Source organism: Sciurus carolinensis, chromosome 1, assembly GCF_902686445.1.
Source record: "Sciurus carolinensis chromosome 1, mSciCar1.2, whole genome shotgun sequence".
Classification (NCBI taxonomy): Eukaryota; Metazoa; Chordata; class Mammalia; order Rodentia; family Sciuridae; genus Sciurus; species Sciurus carolinensis.
The window spans coordinates 66,314,261-66,340,854 of record NC_062213.1 but is presented as its reverse complement, the minus strand read 5'-3'; the positions used below and the strand labels follow the sequence as shown (position 1 = coordinate 66,340,854).

The 26,594-nt window shown below is 33.8% G+C and overlaps 1 protein-coding gene across 1 annotated transcript in view; it reads left to right on the top strand.

The window, feature by feature from the left end:
- C1H8orf34 (chromosome 1 C8orf34 homolog) overlaps positions 1–26,594 on the top strand; it is a 394,456-nt gene that overhangs the window by 135,089 nt on the left and 232,773 nt on the right. The window contains 2 exon segments of the mRNA XM_047524576.1: positions 11,827–11,999; positions 23,210–23,376. Coding sequence (XP_047380532.1) covers positions 11,827–11,999; positions 23,210–23,376 — 340 coding nt within the window.

Genomic DNA, 26,594 nt, shown 5'->3' with positions numbered 1-26,594 from the left:
CTGAATGATACCTTAAAATTGGTTGTGATGTTAATTTTATATTATGCATATTTTACTACCCATAAATACATGCATTTGGTGCTTTAGTACATTGGCTTTGGGGAGCAATGTATATATACTTTCAGTAAGTAAGATCATTCCTTCAACAGGAATTCTTAGAATAATATCCATTGACCTAGACGGGTGTCATAACAATGCAAAAGCAAATTTCTGTTAGCACAATTTCAGTAGAGATCTCAATAGTGAAGGAGAGGATAGGCCTCTCTGATGTTCTTTCTAGCTTAAGAAAAAAACATAAGTTGGAGTATTTAGAGCTATGGGAAGTCCACAAATCTTTTAGAAAACTCATCAGAAGTGCTGCTGTCTAGCACTCATTGCATGTTGAATGATAGTGAGTTTGAGATTCTAGTCCTTGAAACTCTAAACAGATGTATAATGATAATATGCATAATAAATAATAATGTTCTGTGTAGTGTGTACTGTATTTTAGCCCCTGAGGAAGTATTTCATATAGTTTATCCATTTATCTCAATAATAATAGCTGACACTATTGAGATCTTTCTATGTGTCAGTCAATATTCTAAATTATTTATCTCATTTATCTCATTCAGTATTTACTAATACCCTGTGAAATAGGGGGTATTATTGCCACTTGATGAGTGAGAAATTTGGACAGAAAGAGGGTAAGAAATTTACCAAATATTATATAGGTAGAAAACAAAAGAAGTGGAACACAAACCAAGGCAAGTTAGCTCTAGAACCCAAGCTCTTAACAGTTGTATCTATGGGATGAACACTATTACCCCCCAGTTTAATAGGTGGAATAACAGGAGCTCGTAGAGTCTTATAAGCTCCCTTCCTTTCCACAGTAAGCAGAAAAACTAAAACCCAAACCCAGAAATTTACTGTTCCAGAGTCTATACTCTCAGCCTCTGTGGTGGGTTATGTTCATCATTTCCTATTATGGCATCTGGTACACGATAGTCACTTGATTAATAACTGCTCTTTTTATTATTAACCCTCTTTGGCCATAATGCTTTCTATTATATGGCTTATACTAAGCTTCTGGTAAATCACTGCCGAGTAAATGACTATCCAGAGCTTACTAAAAAGTCATTCCTCTCTTTAAGTTGTTTTATTTTTTTTTTTGTGACCTTTCCCCATTTTTTCCCCTACCACTATCAAGACATTTTATTAAGAGCTCTGACCTGATTTCAAGTGGTGGTAATCTAGAAAAACGGTTAAGACAGTGTCATGGTCTTGCTTACAGTGTTTTAGCATGGAAGTTCCATCTGTATGTGACCAGGGGGACACTAAGTAAGTAGATGAGGGAAGATAGTTTAACAAGCACATAGTGTGATGGGCACTTGGGCTAAGTGCTTAAAGCACACATTCTCACCCACACTCCAACAGCTCTGTGAGAAAGCTCCTGATATCTTCATCTTACACATAAAAAAAAAAAAAAAAAAAAAATTGATATCCGGAGAGCTTGGCAGCTTGAGCAAATATACAGACATAGATAATATACTGCAAACTTAGATTTGAACACACTGAAACCCCAAAGCCATTCTCTTAACTAGTTTATTATTTTGCCTCTCTAAAAAGTTAAGAGGGTCAAAGCAAGCCTGTTCTAAATTATTTCAGACTGGCCATATGGCTGACATTGGAATTCAGTGCAGACACAATGTGCCACGAGTCATCTAGTCCCTCGTTGGTTGTTTTATTAATGTACTGGTAGAAGGGGTGAAATGTTAACTTTTTTGAAGTAAGGATGTCTTTTCATCAGATACTTTCGTACTGCCATTCACCTTCTGTTACTTTTTCCCCAGGCAAACAAATCTGGATTTTGGTTTTTGTTTTGTTTTGTTTTGTTATTACTTGGAGAATTGAATGGTTTGGGGATTCTGATATCTAATTGAGCTAAATCACTAACAATACTGATCCTTTTGTCTTGCTTTTCTTCTGTGTTCCAGAATCTCTTGTGCACTCATGTGTGACCTTAGTATGCAACACATGATATTTTTGGAAGTAGAGAAAAATCCATAGAACTATTTTGTATGCTATTTTGTTTTTATGTTTGATTTTTAACAAGTACCACTCCTATTAAGGTAAATAGGTGTGTGTTTTACTACGTGTTCTGTCTGTGTGGTTCTCGTCCATATTTGTTGTTCGAAATCTATTTTTCAAAAATAAAATCAAAAAGGGACAATCAAATAAAAACATTGCAATTTATATCACAGACAAAGCTTTGTATCTATAATTGTAGGGTGCTTTTAAAATTAGAGAATAAAAACACCTAAATTCCTCTAAAACTGACTGAATGAGAGATGGTTCTCAGAGGAAGAAAATCCTTCTTCACTATATGAAAATATGCCTGTCTTGTTTAAAATAAGAAAAATGCAAATGAACCACCCCTGCTTATCTATCAGATTTACAGAAATCTCCACGTTTGTCAAAATACTCTTTCGAGGAGGCTCTGGGGAAACACTCGTTCACACATTGCTGGCAGGAATGCAGAATGGCACAAACACCACAAAGGAGCATGTGGTGTATCTTAAACATCATATGTGCAATTAATCATTGATTAAATAATCCTATTTCTTTGGATACACCAGCAAAATATGAAAAGACATACATGTGACCATATATTGTCATAGAGTTTTAATAGCAAAAGAGTGGAAACCATCAAAAGTCCATTAAAAGAAGAATACTGGATAAATTTTATTATAGCCACACAATAGAGAATTTGATAGCTATCATAATGAAAAAAAATCTCTATATTATGGAATGATCCCCAGGGTATATTTTTAAATGACAAAGACAAGGAGAGGAAATGTGTTTATAGTGTGCTCCCATTTATCTAATTGAGTATAGTGAAAATATATGTGCATATTCACTTATATTAAAACCAAAAACAATAGCAAAACTTGTCAAATTATAAAACACACACACACACACACCTTCATACACAAATTTAAATTGTTCTTTACAAGTTACCTATGGCAGAAGGGAAGATACAGAATAAAGAGTAGGAATGAGGAAAGGTGTAGAGAAGAAAGGATAAGGGTAAGAAGACTGACTTCTTAAAATTTTGAATGTCTGCTTACATGTGATCGTTGAAACCATCTGGAACTTTTAAAATGTTTTTTTTATAATTTAAAACAAAGTTACATCTTGAAACAGTAATTTCTAATTATCAAAGGCAAAGTTTAAAAAATGAGCACAATTGTCTTTCAGGCTGATGGTGTAAACACGCTGAGATGAATTACTCCAAGTCATTATAAGCAGGGGTTTGCTTGTCTCCAGGGTGATATACTCTGGGGACTTCCAGTGCACTCTCAAATGCATTTCAGTACCTGTTGTTAGTTGATAGTGTTGATGTCTTATAAGGAGATCGTTGTCTATGTTTTGTGTGATGAATCAATGAAATTCTGTTGGTATCCTTAAGAACTAAAATGTTTGGCATGGGGAAGGGAAATAAATATGTAAGTTTCAACAAATTTAAATAAAAACTCTGTAATCCTGCTTTCAAATGGTAGAGATTCTTAAGAATTCAATACTGGATGTGATTAGAAAACCACAAATTGGCAAACATTATAGTAATTAATGCAGGTAAGGGTCAACACAGGGTATTAAAATTAGTGGATGAAATTTTGATGAATTTCAGGATATCTGCCTATTCTCAAAGTTACGTCTCTTCTACCCAGAAAGTGTTTATTAATTAACAAGAGAAAAGTAGCAACTTATATGGGAAACAACTGGAAGATACACTGAACGAAGTGATCAGGGTTCATACAATTAGTTATGGGAAAAATCAACGTCCTGTGCCTTTGATATGAAAAGAGAACCTCACTTTTGTGTTATTCTCTCCAAAAATGCATACCTTGAATATAATCATGAGGAAACATTTGAAAACTGTAAATAGAACTATTCACGTATGTGTAAATATTAAAGTGTTAGACAAAATAATAATCAAAAATATCAATCAACATTACTGATACTATTGAATTAATAATAAACATTTGGGCAGTCCAGGCAAAAGATGTACAGGACTTCTTTGTTGTTTTTCTTTCTTTTTGCAGCTTTCTGTAAGTCTGAATTATTTAATGATATTTTTAAAAAATACATACTTCTTAGCTTTATACTATTATCAATGCAATAATAATTAGTACTCCTAATGCTAAGATTCTAATCTGTAGATATTTTTTCATATTGAGAGGAATCAAGGGGTCCTTGGAATAATGGCTAATTCCAGGTCTGGTGTAGGGAATATACAAAAACAAATAGTTGTATCTTGTCAAACCAGAAAGCAAGAACTCTGTCAAAGATCAAAAGATCAAGAGATCAAAAGATTGTATCAAAAGAGTTTGGGAGCCAACTAAACTAGTCTCCCACTGATAAAAGTTGAGAACATTTGAAAATGAGTAAGAATAACTGAGGGTGGGGCACTAGGGAAGAATAGAGTTACTTTGGTAGAGGGGAGTGAAGGGAGGGGAAGGGGTATGGTGCTAGGAAGGATAGTAGAGTGAAACAGACATTATTACCTCATGTACATATGTGACTGCATGACCCTGTGACCCTACAATATGTTCAATAAGAAAAATGAGAGGTTACACTCCATTTATGTATGGTCTATCAAATGTATAAATGCATTCTACTCTCATGTATAACTAATTAGAATAAATAAAAAAATTAAAAAATAAATAACTAAAAAAAAAGAATAATTGCAGTGTGGTGAGTTGTATCATGTATGTTTAAATCCACATGTTTATCCCCCAAACCCTTCATCTTTGGAGGATGTTAGGGGTCCAAAAGTATTATTTCAAAAAAATTGGTAAAAGGAAAGAGCAAAATGTCGAATCTGCCTTTTCTACACAAATTTATTTCAGGGTAACCAAATATCGAATGAGAGGAAGTTCCTCTTCACAAAAGTATTCCAGTAAATAAATGAGTATGGAATTATAAAATTAGATAATGACCCTTTGGCAATTGTTGGTGAATTAATGAATCTAAGTGAAATGATCAGTGCTGCCAACAGCACTGAAGGAGAGTCCGTGGGATGTTATGAACCTCCTCTGGATGAAACTAGAGCTGTTCCCTCTGAAGTAGTGTTGGCAAAGACAAAAACAACAGACTTTCATCCAGATCTAACTACTAATTTGCAGAAATTACAGGGGGCAGAGGAACATTTCAAACCACATCACAGGGATGCAAAAGGATAAATGTAGTGTGCGAAGCTTACAGGACAAAAATCTCCCAAACTCAAGCTCTTTGAACAACAAAAAATTACATGAGAAAAAGGAAGCAAAAAAAGAGAATCCATAGATTAAAAGAAATATAAAAGACTTTTAGTCAGTTGGAACATGTAGAATATTGTATAGATACTGACTTGTGCAAATAAAGGAGTTAATCAGGGAAATTTGAAAACAATATCTGTTGATATTAAATAATTATTGTTGGTTTATGGCTTGGTAAGATAATGGTCTTGCATTTACTTACCCTAAGACACTGTGGTCTTTTTTGAAATACATTCTGGAACATTTACAAATGATATGATGAATGGGATTTACTTTGACATAATCAGGACAAGGAAGGGGAATGTGGAAAAGATGAGGGAGAAGATAAAAAGTGAAGTGTGTTCACCCATGAGTTGATAATTGATGAAAACATGTGCAAGTACAAAGGAGTTCATTTTATTATTCTTTCTAGTCTTGCATCAGTATGAAAATATTCATAACAAAGAGTAAAAAGTTTTAGGTCATGGATAGGAGGGTGCAGAAAGGAAGGAGGGATGATATTGGGTGCCTCTGAGTGCTGGCAGATATGTTCTGTACATTTTGATAGGCTTTTGAATTTGGTTCTCACAACAGTTCAATGAGGTGGTTATGCTTTTTCTGTTTTACAAATAAGGAAATAGAGGTTAAAATGATTAAGTGATCTCACCTCTGGTCCTTGATAGGCTGGGAATAAATCCTCATCTCCTGGTTTCTGATTCTAACTTGAAATCCATCCCTTATTCTACTGTACCATAAAAGGAAAAAATCTGAAAACAGATTTAATGTATTATTTTAACAAGTTTATTGAGATATAATTAACACATCATAAAATTCACCTCTTTAAAGTGTATAGTTTAGTGGTTTTTAGTATATTCACGGAATTGTGAAATCATCACTGCAACTTAAGTTTAGAACATTTTTTTTTTCTTTTTGGTACTGGGGATTGAACTAGGGGGCACTTTACCACTGAACCACATCACCAGCCATTTTTAATTTTTTTTTTTTTTTTTTTTGGAGACAGGGTCTCACTAAGTTACTTTGGACTTCCCTAAATTGCTGAGTCTGGTCTTGAACTTGTGATCCACAAGTCCTCAGTCTTCCAAGTTGCTGGGATTACAGTCCTGCACCACTGCACGTGGCTATATTGAGAACAAATCATCATTCCCCCAAAGAAACCCTGAACCCATTAGTAGTTACTCCCAAGTCTATCTCTTCAGTCTTAGAAAACTTTCTGTCTCTATAGATTTGCCTATTCTGGAAATTTCATATAAATGCATTCGTACAATATGTAGCTTTCGTGATTGTCTTCTTTCACTTAGCTTGTTTTCAAGATTCATCCATGTTTCAGAGAAACATCAGTATTTCATTCATTTTCTTTCTGAATATAATTGTATTAACATACTTTTGTTTATTCATTCATTCATTGATAAACATTTGAGCTGTTTGTATTTTTCAGCTGTTGAAAATAATGTTTTTATGAACATTCATGTATGTGTTTCGTATGGACATATTTTCATTCCTCTTGGATATATACCTAGGAATGGAAATGCTGAACCAAACAGTATCTCCATATTTAACTTTTAATGAATTACTAAACTCTTTTCTCTAGTGGTGACTCTATTTTATATTCCTCCAGAAAGTATAAGGGTTCCATCTCCTCCACGTTTTTGCTATCCCTTATTACTATCTGTTTTTGAAATTACACAGCCATCCTCATGAGTGTAAAGTGGTATTTTATTGTGATTTTGATTTATGTTTCCTTGGTGACTAATGATGTTCATAATGTGTCATTGAATTTTTTATCACCTCAACTTTGCATCATTCTTCCATTTACTCAACAAATCTTTTTTGAGTGAATTCCTTCTGTATGCCAGAATTCAGAAAAGAAGAAATGATTGTTCATATGTAACTGTAGACATGAAGCCTAGTAGCTGGTGCTGGTGGCTTGGTAGTGAGAAGACAAGCAAAGTCGCTTCTGATTGCTTTCATTTTCTTACTGAAATGATAAGCAATATCAATTGGAAAAAGAGAGGCCTTGAAGGACGGAGGGATGAAAATTTACCTCAACCAAAAAGGAAAGAAAATCCACACCTAGGTTAAAGAAATTTCAGTAACCTATGTTCTCTTTTTTTACTTTTAAAAATTATTATGGATATCTCATGCATTGAAATATGTAAATCATAATACAATGAATATCTAGGTAGCTACCATGTGGTTAAAGAATAATTCATTACTGATATAGCTGAAAGCCTGTGTAATATAACCAACCAATGATAGCCAACTTCATTCTATCCTGAATTTTAATTTTATTCTCTTTGTCATTTTATCTCACACACACACACACACACACACACACACACACACACACTTTCCTATGAGTTTATTTCCTAGTTTTGTATCAAAATTTTTAATTTTATATAAATGGTGGGTGCATTACTTCAAGCCTTTTTTTGCAATTCTCTTACCAAAAAATGATGCTATGGACCCTGTTGTACACATTTCTTGCCTGTGTAAGCAATAATTTCCCTTAGATGTGCTTTCTTGGTAATATGACATGTGCATCATATGCATTTTTATTTTTATTAGGTAATGCAATTTTTTTCTCTAAAAAGTTTGTATATATTTATACTACCAACAATTTATATTAATATTTTCTCTTCATTCTTGCCAACACTGTCTGCCATCCAAAATTATAATGAAAAATGGCTTCTCATGGATTTAGTTAGCAGTTTTACAACATCACAATATGGAGTAGATTGATATGGGAAAATTGACATCTTTAATTTTTAAATCAGTCACTCTATATATGAACATACAATTCATGGATTTTACTTAAATTTTGCAGTGTTTTATAATAAATCCATATGGGTGCATTTGAAAAGATATTATGCAAATTTTATTAACCTGGCTCCTAGGCAACCTTTTCTGGCTGTTAGTATAAATGGTATCTATTTTATATAGCACATAGGAATGAAAATTATTTATTAAATTTTATCTTAGATTTAGTAAGCTTGCTTACCTCACATTAATTTATAACTTGTCTCCAAAATCTCTTGATTTTTTTCATAAATAATGAATAGATGTGAATGATGAGTTTTGTTTCTTCTTTTCCATTATGTGATGGAACTGATATGAGATAACCATATTACATACTCCCATTAGAAAAGGAGAAAAATGGGAAGTTTGTAGAATCCCTGATTCATAGCAATTCTGAAATTCTGCTGGGCAAATGTTACCAGTTCTTCCTGTCAAAAGAAGTAGGCAGGGTGGATTGTTCCTTAATTGTACCCAAGGAGTGGGATCTGGATTCCCTCTGAGTCCCCAGCTCTTGGCTTCCCCTCTAGAAGTTTCTTCCTTTCTTTCTTTTATTTATTTATTTTTATTAACCTGAAAGAGCACTGGAAGATGCCTTTGAGCAACTTCCTCACCTTGCTTTCTGACTGTGGGAGTCTCAGAGGACTTTTTATATCATGAATATAAAATGTAGTCTCCTTTCTTCTACTTTAGCTGATGTTTTTCATGATTCCAACTATCTCAAATAATTTTCTGGTTTCCTGTACATTTTGATTTCTCTTCCTTTCTTGTATCAAACCCATATTCATAATTCTTTTCAAGATGTGCCTCTGTTTCCTGATTTAGTTACTGGCATTTTAGGTATTGCGAACGACTTTAATAATCACCATCTTGATTTTTCCAGAGGTCTTAATAAAGGGTCTTGTAGCTGTGGTCTTGATTTCTTCTTTACCCTGAGGCCTAATTTTTCTGGCAGAGCCATGGGTTTTTAACATTTGCATAGGATTTATTTTAATTTAAAGATCTTTAGATGTCTGGAAAGGCGAGAGATGAGAAACTTGGCCAGACTATTAACACTTTCTCTAAATTGGCCAGTTATTTTCTGAGCTCATTTATTTCTTGAAGAAACATATATGTAGCTGAAAGCAAATTACATGATATTTATAATATTTTTCCTGGATAGCTCCATTCTCAATTTTGAAAGACTATTAAGAATGCTTACTATCTTACTTCCAAGTTATCATCCACAGATGATAGTTTTATCAAATATTTTAACACCACATAACACTGGTCTTCATTTTTCAAGCCTCCCCATATCATTTCCTTACCATTTCACTGCTTCCACCAACCACTATATTGCAAAGCCAATGGCATTAATTTAGTCTTTTATTTAGCAACACCATATCTCAGTTAACTGTAGGTTAAAAATTTACTCCAACATTCTGTGACGTTTTATTGCCTTGCTTGTCAGCTATTTCTCACTAAATTTCTGTTGCCAGAGGAGTTAAATATCCTGGATACTAAACCATTTATCCTTCTCTCTGCTCACTACTTTCCACCAGCTGTAGAGTCTGTCATTTTATTTAATTTCCCAGCAAGCAACTCAAGAGTTATTTCTGATTCTCTGCAGTTCACAAGTTTTTGATCATACCCAACTTGAAATCCTCTTTCTTCCTTCTCGCTTTTGTTTCTTCCTTTCTTTCTTCCTTTTTTTTTTATAGCACCTAAATTTATTCATTTCTGTTGTTGTAACTGTTACCTTCTTTGTACCAGTCCTTAGGCTACTGTGAGCCAATAGCAAGACAAATCTCCAAACCGAATCCTTCCCCATTATGTAAATGAAATGAATAACATTGAATTAATTGTATCACCTTTTTGATACATTATCTATAAAATAAAACTTCATGGGTTGAAAACCATACCATCAGTTTCCTGTTTTGTTCCTCTGCCCATACTGATACCAAGCATCTCTTCTTGCCCAACTCAACACTTCCAGCTATTCTGGTTTGAATAGAGTGCATGTCCTTAAGTAATTATATCTAGCATATACACAGAATTTTATGATTTCATTGTTACTTATGAATTGATTTGATACAGTAGCTTTAATAATTCCCATTACCCCCACTTTATAGTTGGAGAAAATAAAGTTCAGAGAATAACATTTCAAATAGACCAAACTAGATTCTGCAGCTGTAAATATGTTCATTTTTTAAAATTCTGAAACATGTCTTTTCCCTAATCTGCTTTTAAAAGCAAATATAGATTTAACTTTTACCAATATATTCAATTTTAATTCCTTTACTTCAAATGACATTCAGTTTTGGCAAATGAATATGACTTTCCAGTTATTTCAAAACATTAATTTAATTGCATGATTTCATAGCAGAGAGTCATTGGAGTTCTTTGTTTTCCTAACTCAGGGAACACAAGGGTAGACAGAGTTCAAATTAGTTGTTAAGTTACATACTCTCATTAAAATATATCTACTATGTTTTATAGGCTGAAATGATATTAAGGTATCCAACTACTTTCTATTACTTGCTGTCAATTGGAGAAAGCCTTATCAAATATTATCTATGTCATCTTTATATGTTGCTTTTGTTATTGTATTTGTATGTTAACTGTACATTGTATTGTATATATGGTAATATTATTTTTGTGTTATGCCATGTATTGGATTTGTATATTTATGAATTGTGAAGACTCAGAACACAAGATCTGAATTTTCAGGAATTATTCAAAATTCTTCTAATACTAAATCTTATCACTAGACATAATTTAAGCAAAACATATCTTTCTTAGATAAAAATATTTTCAAAATCACCAGATTATATTTATTGTAGAATATTTAAAAGACATGGAAATACCATGTCAAATGTTTAGAATCACTCTCAGTTCCTCCCTTTAGATAAAACCTTTATTAAATTTTGCTTGTATTCACCATTGTTTTCCCTAGTAGACAGCATTTTTTGCACATACGAAGCCTCAAGGAACATTACAGAATGAATAAAGGAATGAATGATGGATGTCAACCCTTAAGAATTTTAAATAAAAATTAGATCAATGTATAGGTATTGCTTTTTAATTTGTCCTTTTCTTCACTTAAAATATCCCTAGCAATTACATATATTCAGTATCTTCATGCAGTACAATTTTTATAGCTACATCATGTCCAAGTCATTCAATCGAATGAGTTGCCTCATTTTCAAATCTATGAAAAGAGATTAACATTTTTTGAATTAGCATGATGTACCTGTCACTGATATTGCCCTCCTTCCAACCTCTACAGGATCCAGAAAAGTCCAGGATGCTCTACAACTGGAGACAATGCACACATTGGCCCTATCTCCTCTTGCCTTTTCCAATGACCCCAACCCAATTTCCTCCAGAGAAATTATGTACCATTTCCCAGGAGTTACACCGTGCTCTCAATTTTGGACCCTACAACACCCTCCTCCTTTCCACCAGGAATGCCGGTCCCTTGTCTCCTTTCTGAGAATACAAATATAACCTTCCAAATTAAAATCTAAGATTTCTTTACTAAATCCTTTATCACAGTGATCTTCAGGAATCAGCATAAACTACACAGAATAAGAAATTAAGTGGAGATGAGCACTGAAGTTTTATGTCAATTCAGAAGGAAGAAAGGAACATTTTGGTTTGAGTGAGCAGCCATCCCTCTAGACAGGATTATTTTCCTGTTGTCCATTAAGAAGAAAAAGCAATCTAAAGCAGTACATTCTTTTCTTCTCTCCAGGAAACAGTGGCATTTAATTCTTCTCTTCTGAGGCCCCGAGTGATTGGAGAATGGATTGGTAGAGAAGAAAACGATGCTGATCCACTGGCTGCTGAAATGCTGCAGCCCCCAGTTCCAAGAAGTAAAAATGACCAATGGGAAAGTGAAGACAGTGGCTCTAGCCCTGCAGGAAGGTAAGAAGAGCTGTCTTCTCAGATTCTATGATTAGTCACTAAAAGGTGAATGGAAAATAAACCCAAGTGCAGGATTTTGATGAAACACCTTATAGTAATTTTATATAGAAAATTGGTAGACTTCATGTGGGAATAAAACATTTAGCTAGATTAAACTTTCCTACTATGTGTGTGTGTGTATACTTCAAAACACCCCACTGCACATAATAAATACATAGTTTTACGTGTCAACTTAAGAGTGTTATCAGTCTTGCTCTTGGTTTTGGTGTTTTTCTTCACATCTAGGTGGCCACCATCTCTTTGCTACTACAACCAAAGGGGAAAATAATTTAAAGGTTATAAGCTGTTAGTCAGGACCTACTGTAACTGGGGAGTAAGTGACTAGCTGTTAAGAATTGGAGAGGAAATTCCTGATGTACTAAAACGATATAGTTTGTCATCAAGAAGAAGAAAACTTAAATGCATAATATGCTATAAGAAGTGGAGTGAATGTGAAGTATAAGAAATAGCAATCTTGGTTTAGAACTATTTTGGTTTATAATTGAAAACTATGATTGAATATAATTATTCATAATTTATTTATTTAATTTTTTAAACTATTAGGATTTATAAACCTGAAACTACATATAACTCTTACTCAGAGCCCTGATGCTCAAATGGTGGCAAATTTACCTTGAGCATCCATATTCTGGTACAAGTGGAGTAATGTTGAAATCTCCAGATCATATTTATTAGATAAAGCATATGCATATTCAGTATTACCTTGGTGTCTTTTTTTTTTTTTTTTTTTTGGTAATACCCACTATAGAGAATGCAACTCAAAGCAAAATTAAAACTTCAAGGAAGTTGAGGTGGAAAGCATTATGGGAGGCCTGGCTTACACCAGATTGAGAAAACAGATTTGAGTATTCATAATTAAGATGTAATAGGAACTTTCTTTGTCATTAGCTGACCACCACAGAAGCCTTCTTCCTATTCATAGATTAGCCACAGTAACTTGACACTGCGTCTGATAAATTTAGCAGCAGCCCATAACTATTTTTTCTTAAAGAGAAAACTATTTTCAACAATGTAATAGCTTTCAGAGGTTCTTTGCTTTGACTTATCACTTGGCTGGAGGGAAAGAAGCTCAAAATACTCATTAATGTGCTTCAGGCATATAGAAAATCAATTCTATTTCCATGAGAAATAACTTTTAAATTATATAAATAGTTCAAGTATCCTATATAAAAAGAAGAAAACCATCTTTAAAAATCCATTTATCTTTTTCTGTGAAATGCCAAATCAATTTCACCTGTCAATGAGGGTAATTTTATTTTTAATATCAGACTTATGACACCCATTAGACCTTTATCTTTATTCACTGGTAGATATTTAGTTCTTAAATGTAAAATAGAGAGATGTCAGCTTTCATTTTGATTTCCTTTAATCATAATAATAATCAGAGCTATTTATTGCAAATGTTACTGCTTCTGTGCTCTTCTTAACTTCAGTGAGCTCTTGTTCTCTTGGGAATGCTGAGTAAAGGGGGATCCTTTCTGCAATCTTAGTTGAATCCCTTTCTAAGAAAATTCAGTCTCTTTCTCTATACACACACACACACACACACACACACACACACATATATTTTTTATTGGTAATTGAACCAGGGACACTTAAGCACTGGGCCTCATCCCCAGTACTTCTTTTATTTATTTATTTTTTAAATTTTGAGACAGGGTTTCCTGAAGTAGCTCAGGACCTCACTAAGTTGCTGAGGCTGGCTTTGATATTGTGATTCTCCTGCCTTAGCCTTCCGAGTCATTGAGATTACAGGTGTACAGTCTATGAAAAGCTCTCAAATATTTGTCTTGAAAAGTTGCTTTCACTTTTATTTTTCCTTGTCTATAAGTTATGGGTTCAGATATATCTATAAAATAAAGAAAGTGGTGAAGTTCTATCTTGATGTTCCATTAGAGCAGGAAAAAATATGTACATATCTGAATTAAATGTGGAGAACAGTGATAAACTATGGTAGAAACTCTATTTCTTCCTTTTTCAAATACAAAACAACATTCCTGTATTTATGCTAATAGTTCACACAAAATTAGGTTTGACTTGGATGAATAAGAAAGTGTTGTAGAGAAATTTTTTAATGGCTCTAGGGTCTGTAACTATAATATTAGCCTTTCTCCTTAAGTAGTAATGAACATGTACAGTAATTTAGCAGTCTTAAGCATTAAGCTGAATGATATTCTAGACTCCTCAGAGAATATTTGATTTTCAAGCCTGACTTCATCCATTTTTTTTTCTCCCACTGGGGCTTGCATATGGTTGTTGTCAATAGACATCTGTCACAGGAGCGAAGTTGGTGAGGACTGTCACTAGACATCTGCAAAGTAAAGAATATTCACCAGAAAGACTGCTTCTTGTCTATCTTCAGTTTTTACCCCAATCCTTACTCGTTTTTTTCCTACTGTCTGTTGTTCATGGTTTCTCTGAACCACTGTTATTACAATACTCTATCTTTGGCACATAGCCAACTTCCCTTTCATGCAGAATGACAGACACATGACAGGTTGGATTTTCACTATTAGATTACAGAGAATTAAACAGATGGTATACTAAACCTTGAGAGTCTTATGGGTTGAAACTTACCTGAAATAATTTTCTGGAGTTTTTATTGTTGTTGTTTGCATGTTTGTTTGTTTGTTTTAATAATGTATGTCAATTAGACTTCTTTTCTTAGACCTCCCAAATATGGCATTGTCTGAAAAGGTTCAGCAATTTTGGAATGTGTAACTGATACCTCTAGGGTTCAATGCTGGTTGAAGTAAAGGCAGTTGCATGGGCAATAAGGGGAAACTTAACAGAACAGGACAAGAGACACTACTAGGAAGTCTGTGACCTCTAGACAGTCTCTGGCTAGGACTTAAGAGCTCTGCAAATCTCTTAAATTCCACATGAAATGTTGTTTTGTGTGTTGATGGACATTTTCCCACCAGATATGGGAAAGATATTCTTCGACTTTCAAATAAATTCAGAGTTGAGAGAGCTTGAAAAAAAAAAAGAATTTAAAACGCCTGAACAAGAAAAGGAAGGGTGTTTACAAAAGAGAGGGGAATGTGTTGGGGAATGCTTCCAGACTTCCCCTGTTTGTCAGATACTACCTATTGGCATCTTTGCTGTAACTCGTTCCACACGTTAGTGGGAAAATATGTATACTCATGGAACATTAAGAGTTCTAAAAAATAATTGCATGTTTACAAAATTAATGTAAACAAAAATTGAGCTTCATAATCCTATATAATCTTATTTTAAAGCATCTTAATTAGACTTTGCAATAGCTGTGTAATGAATTTCCTTAAATTACTTGTTAAATCTTAATGTGAATTTGTAAATAGGCTCATCAGACCTTGAAAACCTAATGAGGTTCCTTTAAAGCTGAACCACCTTATTAAAACAAGAATAATATCCATAAATATTATAGATCTGGTGAACTGGTTTTGTAACTTAGCACTGCTGTTTGATTTTAAATATGCCATATAATTAATAAAAATCTTATTGTTTAAAAATGCATATTAAATGACCACTTAGAAGCTAAATTTACTTCCTGCTAAGAAGTTTTCCTTTTCATTAAAGCTCAAAATGACTTCTGATGTGCTAGTGAAAGAAAATTGGAAATGCTTCCCCTTCTAGAGAGACAAACGTGGCAACGTACAAGTGTGTGACATAAGTTCAAGTGATGTTCAGTCATATGACTGGAAATGAATCAGGATAAGAGGGAAGAAAGTGGATCAAAGAAAGGCTACTCCTCTACATGCAAAGACCCAGAGCACAGAAATAGCCCTAATATTGTCATATCTTGCCTATTATGGACATCATACAAAAAAATGTAAAACATGACCGAGATAAAGTCAAACTTAGTAATTTAGACATATTCTAACATGAAAATTTTAGGGATATAAAGTATTGATTAATCAATAGTAAATCTGTCAATGAAATCCAAAAGAGAAATCTTAATATCTAAAATATACTAACAAATTTTTTTAAACTACAAATACAAAACATATACTTATTTCAGAACATGGATGAAGTCATTTTGATAGGGCTTAAAATTTGTTATTTAGAAATTCATTCATTTATTTATGTAGAAAAAAACATATTCCAGTTCAAATAATCATTTTGCAAAACATGGTACTAGTTATTCGTAGACTTCATGTGTGTTAAGCAAAATTTAGGGCTTAATCCATATCTAGATTTTCCAACCCTGTGCTATATTAATGTTCAAATCATGTGTTTTAATGAAACCAAAGAAAATATTTGTTTCAACTCTCATAAAATCATCTTGATCATTGCAGACTGATGCACAGAAGTTATGCATATATAATTTAACAGTTATTCTTTGTCTTCAACATTAATATCTACATGGTTTCTTCTTTTCACTACCAGTCTTCCTAATTACCTGGATTTTCTTATCTCTCAAGTTGAAGACATATGCATCTCCTTAATTTTGAATTTATTTAATGTATTTGTAAGAGAAAAAAGTAATTCAAAAAGAAAAAGTCAATTTGCTAAATAATCATTGACCATTAATGCCAGATAATGTGCTAGATACCAGGTAAGAGTAATATGAAAGAAAAAAAAAATACTTTCTTCTTTAACATTCAGAAAATGAGAAAGAAAGAATGAATAAAAGGAAGGAAAAGGAAAAGAAAAAGAAAAGAGTCTTATTTCTGCAATCTAGTGCACACAAAGCTATGTACATAATAAGCATTTAATAAGTTAGCATTCACTAAATTGATTATAAAACATATTATTTAGACATGTTTTTATAAAAAGAGCTCTTCTACATTAAAACCTAAGTACAACAACTAAGTGTGAAACTTTATGATCCCTCCAACTCCCAGGGCTTTAATATGAAGGGAACCATTTAATTTGTTTTTTCTTCTTTTTAATTTTGATTCATTATACACAAATGAGGTACAACTATCCTTTCTCTGGCTGTACACGAAGTAGAGTCATACCATTTGCATAATCATACATATTGGGTAATGATGTTTGTCTCATTCTATTATCTTTCCTTCCCCCTACCTCCTCCCCTCCCCTCATTTCCCTCTACATAATCCATCCTTCCTCCTTTCTTCACTTACCTCCTCCCCCCACCCCCATCCCATTATGTATTATCATCCACTTATCAGAGAAATCATTCAACCTTTGGTTTTGGGGGATTGGCTTATTTCACTTAGCATGATATTCTCCAACTCTATCCATTTACCTGCAAATGCCATAATTTTATTCTTCTTTATGGCTGAATAATATTCCATTGTTTATATATACCACAGTTTCCTTATCCATTCATCTATTGAAGGGCATCTAGGTTCCACAATCTAGTTATTGTGAATTGAGCTACTATAAACATTGATGTAACTGTGTCACTGTAGTATGCTGATTTTAAGTCTAATTGGAGTCAAGAAAAGAGCACAGATTCTTTCTAATATGCTATGAGGGTGCAATTTACAAGCTCAGGATCTAGTTCATAAGAGAAGTCAACTGGTTTCTACCACACAGAGCACATGGGGTCAGAGCAAACTAATATTTACCAATTTGTGCTCAGGAACAGAGTGTGAAACAGATGGGAGCAAGGTTGGGGACACAGGGGAGACTGGGGACAGGAGGCCAGGTGTGGACTGAGAGGGGCTCCACCAGGACAGGCCTGCCGTGGGGGCTGGGATGGGGAAGGGGCCTACTAAATTCAAACTGTATTTTTTCATCTGACCCTAGATTAGAAGTTACCCTTCTAAACCAAAGCAAAATGGATTCATTGAGTACATTAACACCAAACTGAAATAGTAACTGCTCCTGTTTTTCATAAGGCCTCCCACCATGTTCCCTTTCTTGTTATGTTGGACATTACAGCTCAAGAAAAGTCATGCACATCTCCAGGATGCCACCCTTGTGTTACTTGAACACATGACCTATGAAATCCCCACTATGTGTTCTGTCTATCTTAACCCGCTTCATCTTCATGAAAGCTTTTTATCCCTACTGCAGGAATGAGGAAACCAAGTCCCAGGGTGTTTGCTTCTCTGTTCCAGGGTTGGATAGCTAAGTGGCTGAGCCAGGCTATCTTGCTCCCAATCCTTTGTCCTTAAATGCTTTACAGCTTCTCTCTGTAAAGAGTTCCAGGAATCTTGTTATTAAGATCTAGGTTTAGATCTGGAAAACGGGGCCAGACAAAGGTCCTGAGAACCCTAGGTTCTCTTAGAAAGACTCCAACCCCCTCTTGTCACTCACCACTGCTCTTTGCATTCTGGCAGCCCACAGCAGTGCTATTTTCTTTTAATGATGCTATTTTCACTTTGATCCTGAGCCTGTGGGACTGGAGAAGAGGCAGGGCTGGCTTTTGCTTCTCTGCTGCTTACAGACTTTGCTCTCTCCTTTCACCCTCTACAAAAAAATCAAAAAATCCTCCCTAGAATGGTGACTTGCAGAATCCCATGTTTTCACCCTGATCATCATCTACATGTTCTTGAAGCAATACTTTACCATCCCCTTGTCATTCCCCTTTCCCAAAACATACGCTTTCTCTAAATCCTTACCTTCCTGGTAAAATCAATGTGAACATCAGTGATTCTTCTCCAAATCTGGCCTCTCCTTTCCTTTGCCTGCTCTTAACTATTGGTCTTGAATTCCACCTTCCTGACCCACTCATTCCCTCTGTCATAACCTAGACCCTCTCATATCATTATCTGCAATTGGTAATGTCAATTTCAGGTTCCTCCCCTTCTGTCAGTCATTGTTCTAGTTCATTCCTTCTGGCACCCAATTTTTGGGTGTGCCAAATTTCCATTCTAATTTTGATTGTGCTAAATTTCCATTGCTCCCGATCCACCTTGTTCCTTGTGTTTCTCCTTATTCAACTTTTGTCCACGGCTCACTGTTGTGATCAATCTCTTAAATATATACCTTCAATTCCCATGTCCCTTTTTTCTTTTGGCTTAGTTTCCTTTTAAAATCCAATTATTTATTCTGTGGTGAAACCAGCAAAGGCTGGAGAGCATGTGGCCCCATTGGCTAGGGTCACTGAACTCATGACCTTCCAATGAGGTACACACTGGAACTGCCCGGTGAAGTTGCTGCCAGTGCCTGATCCATTCACACATCCACTGTCCTCAGGAATGATTTCATGCCTTTACTAATCTCCTCAAACCCCCAACCCTTCTTCCCATCTTATTCTCTGCTGATGACCCTGCTTCCTGTTTCATGGAGGAAATAGGTTCAGAGAGGAAGAGACCCTTCCTTCACAAACACCCTCCCAGAATCACTGGTGGCTACCTGGCTCACCTGTGCCCAAGTGGGTGCAGCCCACACTCCCACCCAAAGCAAGCCCCTCACTGGGCTCTAGATGCTCAGTCTGTCCCTATGCAAGCTGCTCATTCACTGTGTTCCCCTCTATCCCCTCTACTAGATTATTCCCATCAGCATAAAAGCCTGACGGGATGCTTCTCTACCAAAGGAAGCCTCCTCCCTGGCCCCAGCTGCTAATGCTTTCTACTTTTCATTCTTTTTACCACCAGATTCCTCACTGGAGTCATCTTGTTCATTGTCGCCTCCACTAGCAGTCTTTTCCAAATAGAATTTTATTCTCATCATCTTTTGAAACCATCTTTGTTGATGTCACCAGATAACTTTTTGACATTCCAATGACATGACTTCTGCCTTCTGCAATTCCATCATCAAGTCTCAGCCCCCATCGTACTCACCTAGCAGAAGCTTTTGGGAACCTCTCAATGTGTGTTCTGATATTTTCCACAGTCCTTATCTGTAATTATGAATTTCAAGCTGCTCAGAACACTGAAATTGTTTTCCTAACTCATGAAAGCAAAACCTGATCCGAACACTGTAGATTCCTTATTTAACCTACTCAGTGGCTATGCTGATATATAACATGGAGAACTGCTGTAATGGATAACAAGGTCAAGCCTCAGATCCTCCTGGAGGGTATTACATAATATAGGGCTTATGCAGCAGAGTACATCCAGCCTCAAGGAATCTAGAAAAATAGCTATAGACCTGGAATAGAAATCTAAGATTACTTTTGTGTAGATATATTTGTTTCTAACTAGGCATGTTTTGATCATATATCAACCTTACAAAATAATCTTATTTTTTGTGAGAATAAAAATAAACATTGGAGTTATGCTTATTTATATAAAATAACATCATTAAGATAGTATATATCTTAATTTTGCATGAAACATGTAACTTCTAACCATTGTATATAATTTAGGTATATAGTAATAAGTAAACATAGTCAGAACATTCATAAAACACCTGCTTCAAACAGTAATACTTTGAGAATTATTATTTACTCCTAAAGGGGAAGATTGCTTTAGAACTATAACTGATTTTTTTGCATAAAACAAAGTATATTTCATTAAGTGTATGATATTATACAATAAAATATTTCATTGTCATTTAAGTTTATAGTATAAAATGCAAAGTCATAAATGAAAACTTAAACTGATTTGTTCAATAGGTATATTAATGTAGCTACTTTCCCTACTGCTATTGGCCCTTTTAAATTGTCAAACCACTATATATAGTAGGTAATTCTATAATCTACATTACAGACAAAGAAAGCAAGAAAAGAAAGGATAAGTAACTTGCCCAAAGTTATGTATCTTGAAAATAGACTTGGTTCATTTATCAAAATAATGTATATATCCATCATCCTAATCAAAAGCTAATGGAGCTACCATGACACATGAATACTGTTATTGTAAAATAATTTAACTTAAAATACTCTAGATGTAAATTACAGTTTTGCATGTTAGACGTATCAGCTGTGAAATCTGAACTAAAATTTTGTTGCAATTTGTTTTGTATTACTTCTCAATGAATAAAACTGGTCAAGGTACTGGTGAAGGTAGACTTTCAAATTGTTAACATCATCTCTCAGTTAAAGGACAAACAGAAATGATGAAGAAGATAAATGCCATGGCAAGAAGCTGGGACTAAATAAACTTATTTCATCAATTGGCAAATGAATAGTTATGTTTTAGCTATACTACTATTATGTAAAAATAATTTTATTTATTTAAAGTTACATGGGTAGTTACTAAATTATTTTAAAATTATTTTTAAAAGGGATGTATTTTTATATCTCAGCAATAATCCTGTATATGTTGGGGGGACTTAAGTTGAAAAATGAAATACATTTTTTTTTTTTTTTTTTTTTGTGGTGCTGGGGCTTGAACCCAGGGCCTTGTGCTTACAAGGCAAGCCCTCTACCAATTGAGCTATCTCCCCAGCCCCTGAAATAAATATTGATGTGTGTGCTTTCATATTTTTTTCTTCTCAGTTTTTTACATTGAAAAGTTTCCAACCATAGAAAATTTAAGAGTAGCAATTATTAATATTCACACACATTTCACTCATATTCATTAACATTTTGCAATCTTTGTTTTATGACCTGTTATCTAACTTATCTTTGTATCTATCATCTGTCTATTCTGTTTTTTTTTTCTGAGCCATCTAAAAATAAGTTGTAGATTTTATAACATACATGCATTTCCTAAGAATGAGGATATATTCTTATATAACTGTAATATAATTATTATATCAAAACATTTAACAAAGTTTTTATATTAAAAATTTTATATTATAATTTTATATCACATTCAAATATCCACTCTTTTCCTAGTAAGATCTTTTGTGGGCTTTTGTTTGTTAGTATATTTATTTATTACTTTTTTAGCTAACATCCAATAAAGGATTATGTGTAGAATTTAATTGTAAGGTCTCTTTAGTCTTCTGAAATCTAGAACAGTCCTCTGTCTTTTGTTTTCTTTCCTGACACTGGGATTTTGAAGACTACCTACATGTTAGTTATTTTGAAAAATGTTTTCACATCTGTATTTCTCTGATTATTTCCTGATTAAATTTGAGTTAAACATTTTTGGAAACAATTCATCATAGGTTATATTATGTATTTCCTCATTGTGTCATATCAGGAGGTACATAATGTCATCTTGTCCCATAATTGGTGACACTCAGTTTGATTGATTAAAGTGATGTCCACCAGATTTGTCCAGTGTTAAGGTATCATATCCCCCTTTTAATTAAGAAATCAGAGTTAGAGCTCAGTGGTAGGGCACATGCCTAGCACTCACAAGGCCCTGAGTTCAATCCTAAGTACAACAAATATTATAGTAAGCTTTGCATCGCTATGACCAAAAATCCTGACATGAACAACTTAGAGGAGGAAAAACTTATTGTTTCTAATTGTTTAAGAGGTTCAGTTCATGGTCAGCTGACTCCAAAGTTCTTAGCCCTAGGTAAGGCAGAACATCATGGTGGAACTAGGTGGTGGAAAAAGGAAACTCAGAACATGAAGGAAAGAAGGAAGTTCTTCAAACAGGAAATGATGAACAAGAGAATCTTGGAACATCAGGAAGGAAGAATAAATACCAGAAATTTGAGTATATATAATGGACTTTATATAGTGGTTTTTGAAACAAAATTTACAATGCTACTGGACACTCAAAGCAATGATATTTAATAGTAAGGAAGGTAAAGAAACTGAAACAGAAATAAGGTGTCCACATTTCACTCAAAGTGATGAATATTGATGAATGTACAATAGTCTCCTCTCTTTGATGTCACACATGTATATTTTAACACAAAGAACTGTCACCCAGGAGACAATGCAAAGAGGTAGATTTAAAAGTAGTGTAATTATTGCAAGATAACTGGGGGAGATGGTAGTCTTTTCAACAAATGGTGCTAGGACAACAGTATACACACACTCAAAAAAAAATTAGAGCTGTTTTTTTTTAATTTTTGAATCTTAGTGTAGCATGTTCAAATACTTATCCATGGCTGATATTTTGCTTGACATTAAAGTGTTTTATAAATCAGTGAGTCATTATCTGAACTTTCTATTTCTTTTTAAATATCAGAAAATCTATTAATTATCACATGGCAATAGTTGATAACAGCAGAGCATAGTGCTTCCTCTTTTAAGTGAGAGTAGGAGTTTTCAGGGTCCTTGCACTTACTTGGGAATTTGTTATTGAATTACCAAAGGTTGTCTCAGAGAGATTCTATGTCTTGGGGAAAATATTAGTGATATGTCCATAATTCTGCATAATAAAATAAGTGAATGAAAAATTTCTAAGTTCTCTTTACTCACCACCACTAATTAATGTTAAATATTTCTTCAGCTTGAAGATGGAGCCCAAGACTAAAGGATTAAAACAGCAGCAACAGCAGCATAAGAAACTTCTGGCAGCAATGCTTTCTCAGGATTCATTTGAGTCCGTCCACAGCCCGACCCCATCTGTAACAGAAGAAGACATTGACAATGAAGATGATGCAATGGAATTGCTGGGTAACTTTAAAAATTAATAATTTCTCTCTTTCTTTTTTCTCTTGTATTGTAAAGTATGCAGTGGTTAAGAGATTTTAAAAGTTTTGAATCATTTTGTCTTAGGGAAAAGAGAACATTTAAACATACTTTCTTCACATTAGACTCTCGTTAAGTTACATGTAAGAACTAAATTGAAACCAGCTAAGCATGTGAAATATTTATTAGACTGTATTTTGTGCTTTGTGTATGCAGCACTTTCCCTTCTGATACTTAATCGAGTTTTATTGTGTGCAAATGTGATAAAAATTCAAGTCTGTTTGCTTTATTCTCTGATTATAATTGCCTTGATCACAACTATTGTCTATAATATATATCCAAAGTACATATTTCAGCCCTCATCTCAAGAGGTCCCTCAGTTATTTTAAGGATGCTTTAGAAAAATAGAATAAAGTTGAAAGAGGTAGCTAGTAAAGTAATGTTTTATGTTTCCATAAATGACAGAAACATTTGCAAAGATTTCAAAGTCTTTTCAGGGTCATTACTTTCATGAAAACTATTAATCTTATATATATAGGATATCCTTTTTATATGTTTTAGTGTAGTATAGTTATGTTTTGCACCAATAGAAATTTCTTTGATTTATTCATTTATTGTGGCACAGGGAATTGAACCCAGGGCCTTGTGTATGCTAGGCAAATGCTATACCGCTGAAATACACCACTAACTCCCCTCAGCATATGTATTTTTAAAATTGAGCTTCACTTTGGAAAATAATTTTTTCAAAAGAAGAAAATGAAATCTTATTTCAGAGAGAGTGATCCACCTTTAAGACAATGTGTTTTTCATTCAGTGATAATCAGTTTTTTCATTATAAATATTTAAAACAATTTTTGAATTTTTTTGTGATGAGATAACTACTATATTTAACAGGAAAGAAAATAAATAAGGTAATGCTTTGAAAGCTTCACTTAAGTTTTACATATAAAATATGGAATCCCCGGGGGGAAAGGAATTTTCTAAAAATAATTTTATAAATCACTTTTCTTGATTTCAAGTGTTGATCTCAGTAGAGTACTTTTATAATAAATAATGTATGTCTCCATATATAGACTTACAGAGGTGTTACTTAGTCAATGATAGCAGGTTCAGAATGGTTTCTGATGGTATAATAACTGCATTTGTACCACCATTGAGGAGACTATATCATGGCATTTTTTACTACATGCTATTGGTTCTTTCTTTCTTTCTTTCTTTCTTTCTTTCTTTCTTTCTAAGCAATTAAGTCTTTCTCTTCATCTCCAAATCATTAGTTTGGCAGATGTGCCAGATGTAGTCATAGCACCTGCATTCAACATTCAATAAACATTTACTGATTTATGTGCTGGGTTCTGGAATTGGTCCCAGGGACATACAAATAAAATAATAATAGTCTTCTGTTTGCAGGAACTTTGCACTCTAGCATTCAAAATAAAAATGTAAATATATCACTCTGGTGGTGTTCTCTACCTGCAATAATTGGATTAAGCACCCAGTTGTATTTAAAGGTAACACCTAATGCAGAAGTGAGGGACAGATCAGAGGATATTTCTTAGACATGCTGATTCTTCTGATTGTCCTGAAGGACAAGTAGGGATAAGCTTAGTGGGTGGAGTGTGGGCATTACTGCTGCAGGTTTACTCATGGAGGTACGAACTTTTCTGTGACTGGTCCTCTGCTTTGGGCAGTAACACTGAAGGGGATGAGACCAAGACATTCTTTAAGGAGACCCAGGTGTCTGCTCAGTGCTGGTATCCTCTAGATAGCAGCTGCTCTGTTATGAAGTTTCTAGTTTCCCAACTAGAGGATTGGGTTTTGGAGAATACCTAATGATGAGCAATTAATAACTGACCTTCATTAATTCTTTTTTTCCCTTTTCATTTAGACATTTTAGCCTGTGTACTGAGCATGTTTAATATTGAGAAGTAATAGAAAGTTTGTACTTTTCTTTCTAATCCCACTTAGCACAGGTGACTGGTGGTAAAATAATACTTATTTCTAAGTTACAAAATTTCCCTGTGATGACATGCAATGTTCTAAGTTCACTGGGCTAGTCCCTAAAACAGTACCATGCACATTTTCTTAATTTTGAAACTGATTGGAAACATATGATTGTGTCTATTTGACAAAAATACAAATGTTAAGTTCTTGAAATTTTATATGATATCAAATTTTAGTACATAGGACTGTTGTAAGATGCTATAGAAACATTTGGTATTTAAAATATCTTTTTGAATTTACAAGATGTTCCTGAATGAGTTTGCTAAAACTTACACGTTTTTAAGGATTTAACTTGTTATTGTTATTTATACCAAGCTATAACTGACTGAAAATTTATCATGCCTGGAAAGTGCTTTGTAAACCTTGTGAAGTAATGCATAAGTCAAAGGTATAATTATTACCTAACATTAATATAAACAAGGATTATTCCTCAATAAAATTGGTTGATAAAAAGGGAAAAAATCTTTTAGTTGTACTAGTAGACATTAGCAAAACTGTTGATCCTGTTTCAGCTATTAAAAACTCTAGCATTGTTAATATATTATTGATTAATAGTTAATTACTCAGTTGTTTAATTGTATATATGTGGATTTCTTTTCTAAATGTTTTAGGCATATGAAAATATATGGCATCTGTAATTTTTAAACTAGATTAAGTATTTTCTGTAAGATTGTTTTAAATACTATAGATTCATAGCACAAAAGTAGCTTAATGTAAAATTAATGCTGCCTATCAGATAATAAAATATCCAAAGTTGTGGAATTTTAGTACACAACGGTTTTAAGCACCTTAGAAATTGGTGCTATAATTATGAGACATTGAATAACATATCTGCTATGTAACCTCAAACTATGTAATTCTCAACTAGAAATGCAAAACGTTCTTAAATATTTCAGTAGTTATGTTGGCAATTAATGGCCACAATGAGTAGAATATTTTATTAGGAATTGTTCTTAAAAATTATTGAAATCTAGTCAGGCATGGTGGTGCATACCCATGTGATTCAGGAAGCTGAGGTAGGACAATCACAAGTTCAAAGCCTGCCTCAGCAACTTAGAGAGAACCTAAGCAACTTAGTGATACCGTGTCTCAAAAGTTAAGAAGTAGAAAGGGCCAGGGATATGACTCAGTGGTTTAGCACCCCTGCAATGTCTTGTACCAAATTAAAAAAAAAAAATTGAAATCAGTTTTTTCAAAAACAT